Source organism: Salvia hispanica, chromosome 1 (genome assembly GCF_029641045.1).
Source record: "Salvia hispanica isolate PSC_SH4W2 chromosome 1, Shi_PSC_v1, whole genome shotgun sequence".
In the NCBI taxonomy this organism is placed as follows: domain Eukaryota; kingdom Viridiplantae; phylum Streptophyta; class Magnoliopsida; order Lamiales; family Lamiaceae; genus Salvia; species Salvia hispanica.
Window position 1 is genome coordinate 8,596,525 of NC_142692.1, and position 8,034 is coordinate 8,604,558.

Below are 8,034 nucleotides of genomic sequence, written 5' to 3' on the forward strand. Positions count from 1 at the left end.
TGGAATAAATTGAGATAAAAGAGTATTTGAATATTTTAATAAAAAGAAAGGAGAGAGAAATTTATTTTGAAACATAAAAAATAAACATATTGAGTGTGACAAATAAAAAAGAAAAGACGGACATCTAAAAGAGACGAAGAGAAGAGTTACAGCTTCAAAGAGTATATTTATATATCCTTTCCCCAGAACAAAATCCTATTTTCATATGATAATTTTTTTCATCTACTACAATAATTAGCAATCAAGTACTGTAGAAAGATGTGATGATATGGGGTTTGAGTAAACAAAGTGGGCAACAATAAGAAACACCAAGCACTTCTTTTCACCTTGCTTTCTCTTCTTTTCATGTGTTTACACAAGCAAACAACCCTTCTTCTTAGTGTGGGGTAAAGGGCTTTTTATATCAAAGAAATGAGATATTTCAACAAAAAATAAATAAAATATGTAACACTTTTTCCCCTGTAATCTGTACACTTCATTATTGAAATCCCTCCACCAATATTTTGAATCTTTTTTTGTTGGGGAAACAGTTGAGCTAGCTCCTTTCCCTATGCCTCTCTTTCAAATCTTCTTGGTGCACATACCAAAAATGGCTCAAAAAGAAAATACCCCACAACCAATTTTTTCACCCTAACCAACCCACCAATTCCATGTACAAAATCTCATGGAGTACTCCACTACTATAGTCTTATAACTTACTTCCATCAACAGCCTGGCTCCACAAAAAACTCAGTCCGGTTCAAGAATCTGAACCCTCCCCACCCACGAGTGCCTCCCGAGGCAGGCATTGCTCTTGCAGCCATGATTCGATGTAGGAGCTTTCGTGCGTGCTCTCATCTATCCTCAAGGAATATTCTCCCAACAAAATCGCGGAATCTCTTCGAGTAGAGCTTGGGATCGACTGCTGAGATTGAGGCGGGGTCAACTTGCAACGATTTGTAGGCGTGTTCGAGCTTCTTGGTAATATCATAGTCTTGTAAAATGTCTATGATGCCAAAGTAGAGGACCACTTCATAGATTTCACCACTGCGTGAGGATTTCAGGCTGCTCAAGCCTCCCGGTGTGCATTGGTCCACACTCCTTCGAGCCGCTCGCTCGGCTCGTGCCGGCATGTTGGCCCCTAGCCTGATCAATGGCTTCCTGATAAACCATAGATACACTACATTAATTGTGTGCTTCGGAAATCTTAAATTTGACTCAATGCAAATACTGTTACAAACAAGACCAAACTCTAAGGCACATAGATACCCCACATAATTACAATTGATCAACAACCACTTAGATTTATTGCCACCAATTTGAAGGCCCTCCCAATTATATCAAAGAGTAATAATACAATGTCGATCATAAAACAAATCAAATCTCAGCCATTAGGAAGTGATGTTATCTAAATACATATTTAATGTAAGGCGTAAGGTGAAAGGTGCATACCTGCCAGATAGGACCCGGTCCATGTCTTGCAGTTCGGCTTCAAGGAAACGACAGCCACGCATGAACTTTTCGTTCTTGTATGAATCACTCTTCCCTGAGGAACCAATATCTCTCGTCATCAGCAATCTTCGTCTACCACAAAAGTAATTCGTCTATACACATAAAGAAATGGATTAAAACTCAATTTACCTGTGCGCAGAAGAAATGGCGATAAACCAATCTTGTCGCCAGTGCTAACATCACGAAAATGAAGGCCAACTAAGAGGCTGTAATCCATTATTCGTTCTGTCTCCAGGAATTCACAGTCGCGATCAATTTGTCTGCAAGTTCAATGCAGGGAATTAGGAAACAGCAAATGTGACAAAATGCAATAAACTACACGTAAAAGAAGAGAAATGCAAACTAACTTGATAAGATCTTGATACCAATTTGTATGCAGCCTAAATACATAATCAAGGTCAAGGTCTTTCAAGGTTGTGGTCTCATCAATATCTCCCTTAAGCTTATCAGTCGTGCGGCCATGGGAGGATCCTTTCAAATCGAATCTTCTATGGATTCGATACTCTGAGCAGAACAAATTCCCCATCACAATGAAACGTGTCTAGTAGATAACAAACACGAAATAATTTAGACTCGACATATATAGATATAAACATAAGTTACAGTAATTAAACTCCAGCAACAACCACATACCTTGACACCACCCACTGGTTTCACACAATGAACTCCATAGAACTTGGTCACCAGCGAGTTTTCGTAGCGATAGACGTGGTGATAGTAACTAGGAAGCATCTTTATAAGCACCTAAAAAGAACAAACAATTAATCAACTTTCTTCATTTTCCAAACTTTAACAAGTCATAAAGACAAAGCAACCAACCTTGGCTTCTGATTTCTTCACAGTTTTGATCATGAAACGATCATCCTGTGTTAGGTAAAACAAACTCCCACTCTTCCCGGGAGACGAAAGCTCCCTCAACGCCTCGTTTCCACAAATGGCTAACATGTAATCCGCAGGATCTATTTGAAATAGCTGCCTTAAATGTCTGATGATTCACAAATTCAGATTGAATATTCAGCAATAAACCCAAATCAAGAAACGATACGAAATGACTAAAACTGCAAGTCCCTTATTACCTAAACACCACAGGATTATAATCCTTCCACCGGAACTCAGCGGACTGATGCGGCGGCGTGATTTTCGACCCTTCCGAAGGAAACCTAGTCCAGAATTTCTCCTTAGCATCAAAATCACTCAGCTTGAGCTCGCGCAAGTTAGAAGCATGCTTCCCTACAGAATGCCTTATCCCGAGCTGGAGATTGAGCATGAGCTCGTAATTCTTATGCCCTTTTGAAATCGTCTCTCCCGGCTTCTTCGCCTCGCCGCCGCTAAAGCAACAAGGGTTCCTCCTAAACTGCTTAATCCCATCCTGATTGAAGACGACATTATCAACAATGTCACAAGTAATATCCCCAGCTTCCCCATCCGACTCCCAAATGCAAATCCTCGGAAAAACCCTCTCCGCCGCCCCTCCGTCCACCGACGCCCGCTTCTTCCCACCACCAGCCACCGCAACAACGCCCTCCTCCCCCACCGGCGCCGACAGTTTTTGGCTAAAACACCCCTCATCCCCGCCGCCGGCGCTTCTCACGGTGTGTGCAGGATAAAATGTGCCGTTCAATATCTGCGCAGTGTTATTGCTCCAGCACAAATCATTCGCCCAGCTCCCGATGTAACAGCTCCCGTCCGGCCAAGTGAAAACCCCCTGCCCTTTGGGGACGCCGTTCTCCCAATTTCCATCGAATCGATTCCGGTTGTTCCAGACCAAAACGCCTCTTCCGTGAATAATTCCGTTTCTCCATTCACCGATGTATTCATTCCCGTTGCTCCAGAGGTACCTCCCCTGCCCGTCCTGCGAATTCCTCTTCCACTGCCCCTCGTAGTAATCGCCATTGCTGTAATGCTTCACTCCATAGCCGTGCTTCCGATCCCCACACCACGAGCCTCGGTACATATCCCCGTCCGCCCCGATAAACGTGCCCGTTCCTTCCATCCGGCCCGATTTGAACTCCCCTTGGAAAGTAGCGCCGGATGGCCACGAGAATTTCCCCTTCCCGCTCGCCTTCCCCTTCTTCCACTCGCCCTCGTACATGCACCCGTCCTCCCACAGATACTTCCCCGATCCGTGCGGACTGTTGTTCGAGAATGTCCCGATGTACAGATCTCCGTTCGGGAGCCGCTTCTCCGTAACCCTATCTGAGCCAGCAGCGTCTTCGATTGAAGAAGTCGGCGCCACGCGGCGGCTCGTCGCCTGAGACTTGCTCCGCGGAATGATGAGCACTGACCTCGGCGTCGTGGTCGTCGTTATCGCGGCGTCGATTGATTTCTGATTTTCTCTCTCTAGACTGCCGTCGTCATCGCTTGGCTCCTTCACTCTGTTTTCCGGCATTTTCCCCCCCTTTTCCGTCAATGGCGTAGATAAGCTAGTTGTTTCTTCTGTTTTAGTGCCGGCGGAAAGGAGAAAATTGGAGGTCCGGCAGCATTTGGAATGTGGTGAGACTTGAGAGAGAAGAGATTGGAATCCCAACAAACAGCAGAGAAGAGGTCAGGTTTGTGTAGAGAGATGAAAATGGAAATCAATGAAAAAGCAATCTGGACAAAATTAAAATACGATTAAAAAAGGTGAGATAAAATAAAATAAAATGAATTAGTGTGTGTGAGAGAGAGAGAAAAGAGAGATTAAATTAGCCGGCTTCGCATTTGTTTCAGCTGGCATTGGGAGAGACGCCTATACATACAACAATCAAATATCATCGACCAATCGTCTATGCTGCTATACCATATACACTCTACATGCACGTGTATCCTAAATGACGAATATGCCCTCACGGGGTGCTGTCCAGACGGAGGAATCTGTATCTGACTCCGTCGTGAAGTTACGGCGGCGCCGCCTGAGATGGGAAGAATATGAGCATTTTATTGACGAATTTGCCCCTGCTTTTCGGTTTTCTTACAAAACTTGCCACGTGTGACGATTCTCCGACCGTTTTGAACTTAAACGAGCGCCTCTAGCTTAGGTGGAGTTAATTAATGGGTAATTTCTCAAAATAAATAAATTACTTAATGTTTCACTACTACTATAAATTTATAAACTTCCGTCCTACTATTATATGGACTTATGGAAGTTATGGTATTGATACTAATACTAGTAATTTTAAAAATATCATTCAAGTGTTAGTTTGTTCTTGTTTGTACAACTAATCATGATTCTAACACTTACTACATTTTACTAGTAGAATTCGATTGGTTATACAATTTCAATTGTAAAATTAGAGTTTATATTAACAAAAAATGAGACTTAAGAGAATTCAATAAATTAAACTATCATTTCTCTCTCTATAATAGTATTATTTTACTGTTGACATAAGTGATACCAAGTCATGTAAGTGCTGGAAATCAAAACAAATCAACAGTTCGAATATTTAAAATATGATTTATAACTGAGAGTAGAATTTGATGAAAGTTTATTATTGATTGTAGAATCTGAGTTATGCTTGGTGTAGGTAAAATAGAATAAAAGTCTCCATATTTTTGGAGTTGAGAGTTATCAATAATATACGTGTGGATTAATTTTTAATTAGTTTTATTACTTGATTAGTTTTCTTTTTGCCATTTGGTTAAATATGGTAAGCATATTGGCATCTGTATTCATACATTTGTCAACTGTGGAAAACGATAGTATTATCAACTTTCCTTTTATATTATTTGCATATTCCATAAAATATGGGAAATTTCAAGGTTATGTAATTACTCCTAATAGTTTTTTTTTCCAACTTAATCAGGTTTAATATTGTTGAGGTATTCGACCAACCAAGGACCTTATTTCCAAACATATGAAGCATTGATGTTTTGTAAATATATAAAAATATGTGTGCCAAAAAAATTGATTTGTAGTAACTGTACCTAAAAGAATCTTAGAGTGTCTTCTTGGAAAAATAGTATGTTTGCCTTAGTTTATATGGTTTGTTTTTATTGCATAGAATTTTGAGCTTTGTTATGCTGATATATATCCACAGTTGCTCTTGGCCATGTTGGAGGACTGCACGTGGGACGAGCGCAACTTAACTAAGTGTTACCTTACACGGATCACATTATGATGCCCATGTATAATAAAGTAAGTATAAAAGACGATTAAAGAGTAATGATTCAACATGTTAGGACATAAATGTTGATCACAACACACCTATAATAAGAGTATCTGGTATCATGATGATACAAGTAAAACAACACAATGTGTTGATCATTCTGAAACCATAGATGCTATGGAAGAGTCCAAGCAGCAGAAGCAACCAGAGTGGTCGATTGAAATGGTGGAACGCCAAAGACCGGCGTCTCGATCCGCGAGTAAACAGCAGAGACCGATCGAGAAGGCGCACCAGGCCCCGAAATTGATTCGGAGACTTCGTCTCGCGATAGGATTACGTGGGCAAAGTTAGTCAAAGTTAGTTATTTCCTTTTGAATTATTGTTTTTTAATTAAACTATTGAGTCGAGCAAATTAATATGCTCCGTACTGGGTTTTCTTTGTTGGTTCTTTCCTAGCCCGTATATCGAACCAATTCTAGGGTCCTTAGAATTATAAATGGGTGTGTGATACTATTTTCCAATCAATGAATATCATAATTTTCGCCTAATATTTTTTACTTGCATTTTTTTTATCAACCCTGGTTGTCTATAGGATTTCGCCTCCCGGAACTTCTTTTTTCGCCACCGGCATCGTGATAAGGGGGAATACCTTTATCATATCACAACATAGGTACACTTAGCTTAGTGTTCCTAAATCCTATATCCACAATTATGGAGCACATCACAATTAGAGTACATTTTTATTTTAGTTTTCTAATTCATTTATATTTCATAGTATAATTTAGAATTCTACTATATTGCAACTAATTTAAAATACAATTTAATTCAGAATGCGTTTTATTAAAAATATAAAACTTTGATTTAATTTAAAATGTGGTTTATTAATGCAATTATATGCATGTATATATGTTTGGCCAAAATAGGGGGGAAAAAACTCTCAGCACTAATTAAGAACATAAGTATCTACCAAAAATCTAGTACTTAATATTTTTAACAGGAATAGGCGAACAAATCATACTGATTTGCGAAAAAAAAACAAAAAATTGAAGAAATAAATGCAATTGAACTTCTCATATAAAAAAGAATAGTACATGATAATCTGATATCGGTGAAAAGAAAAAACAAGGTTGAAAACATAAATGAATTTGTTTTTCAAATACTCGTATAAATTAAGAAAATTGAAAATGGATAGTCATTCTCTGCTCTCGTCAAGTGATGTGCACATTTGTGCATAACGTCGTGTAAAGGCATGTGCTCGCACATCCGGCCGTGGCACTCATGCTCACGAATCACGACTACTCCCTATCAAATTACTAGTAATTTTCATTCAACAATGTGTGAATTATAAAAAAAAAATTCGTCAAACTAGAGTTAACATGCTGACTCTTTAATATTCTTCCATTCGAATTTAGAGGGTTGCCGTCTTTGGGCCCCACGATCACAACCCATTGTTGGAATATTCAGACATGAGGCTCTAGTATACTCCATGTAATTGTCCTATTCGCCCCAATCACACAATTTATTTTCTTCTAATGTTTTGCAGTGTCCTTTTTAGAAATATCAAATTGGAAAATTATTTGTTGTGACTTTATCCACTCAATTGTGGGTTTTCTCAGGTAATCTGGTTGGTAATACGTTTTAATTAAAGACCATAATAGATCAACCACAATTAGGGAAAATATTTGGTAACAACTTGTTAAGATAAATTGACGATAAGATGTTTGCCTTTCATCCGATAATTGAGGGTTCAAGTCATCATAAAATTAAATGAAAAATTATTATTGATCTTATTTTTAAAAAAAACAATAATTAAGTTGAATTTATATTTGTATATTTATTATGTTTATTTGAATAGAACAACGACTAAACTGAGTTGAACCGGATCGGGCCAAGTAATTGTTAATAGCAAACATAACAATCTCAAGCTCGGTATGCTTAGTTAAGTTTTTAGTATGCAATACTTGTAAATCACATTGCGACAAAGATGATCATCCGTTAATTCTTAACATCAATCCACATTGTTGCTCATCAGCCAATTCTATCGGGCTTGCAGTGAACATTGCCGCGTTGTGGGAAGGTTGGCCTGCGAGATTAGTTGCAGTTGCAGCCTAATGTCCGCTAACGTCATGGAGTACCATTTATCTCTATTTTATCCATCTCTCTTACTTAACACACAAAATAAAGCTGCATAAAAAAATCTCATGCCACCCAAAGAAGGGGTCATCTTCCTTGGACAGTGGGAGTACTTAGTTTTTTTTTCATTTAAATTAGTAGTATATTGAATTTATACACAAAAGAGGCCTTCGATTTTTTTCGGATGCACATCACACTACTCCGGCGTTGTGTGGTGGATGCCCTAAATTATGTAAAATTGAAAAGACTTAAATTGTTTTGGTGAGAGAGAAACCAGACATTTTGTGGAGGGCGGACATGAAAATCTCATCACATAGTGCAAGAC

At 39.0% G+C, this 8,034-nt stretch overlaps 1 protein-coding gene across 1 annotated transcript; it reads right to left on the minus strand.

Annotated features, from left to right (window-relative positions):
• Positions 1-299: 299 nt before the first annotated feature.
• Positions 300-4,327, minus strand: LOC125224366 (phosphatidylinositol 4-phosphate 5-kinase 1-like). Its single transcript, XM_048127759.2, has 7 exons — positions 2,568-4,327; positions 2,311-2,476; positions 2,125-2,235; positions 1,839-2,032; positions 1,621-1,751; positions 1,432-1,525; positions 300-1,140 (listed from the first exon to the last, which is right to left on the minus strand). Exons 1-7 carry the CDS (start codon positions 3,878-3,880, stop codon positions 834-836), a joined length of 2,316 nt encoding a protein of 771 aa, XP_047983716.2. The 5' UTR covers positions 3,881-4,327; the 3' UTR covers positions 300-833.
• Positions 4,328-8,034: the final 3,707 nt, after the last annotated feature.

Excerpts from the sequence above, each read along its gene's own strand:
- LOC125224366 (XM_048127759.2), bottom strand. The coding sequence starts at position 3,880 with ATGCCGGAAAACAGAGTGAAGGAGCCAAGCGATGACGACGGCAGTCTA. Across the intron at positions 2,033-2,124 it reads AACCAGTGGGTGGTGTCAAG|ACACGTTTCATTGTGATGGG; the intron begins GTATGTGGTTGT and ends GTTATCTACTAG. Across the intron at positions 1,141-1,431 it reads GACCGGGTCCTATCTGGCAG|GAAGCCATTGATCAGGCTAG; the intron begins GTATGCACCTTT and ends ATGGTTTATCAG.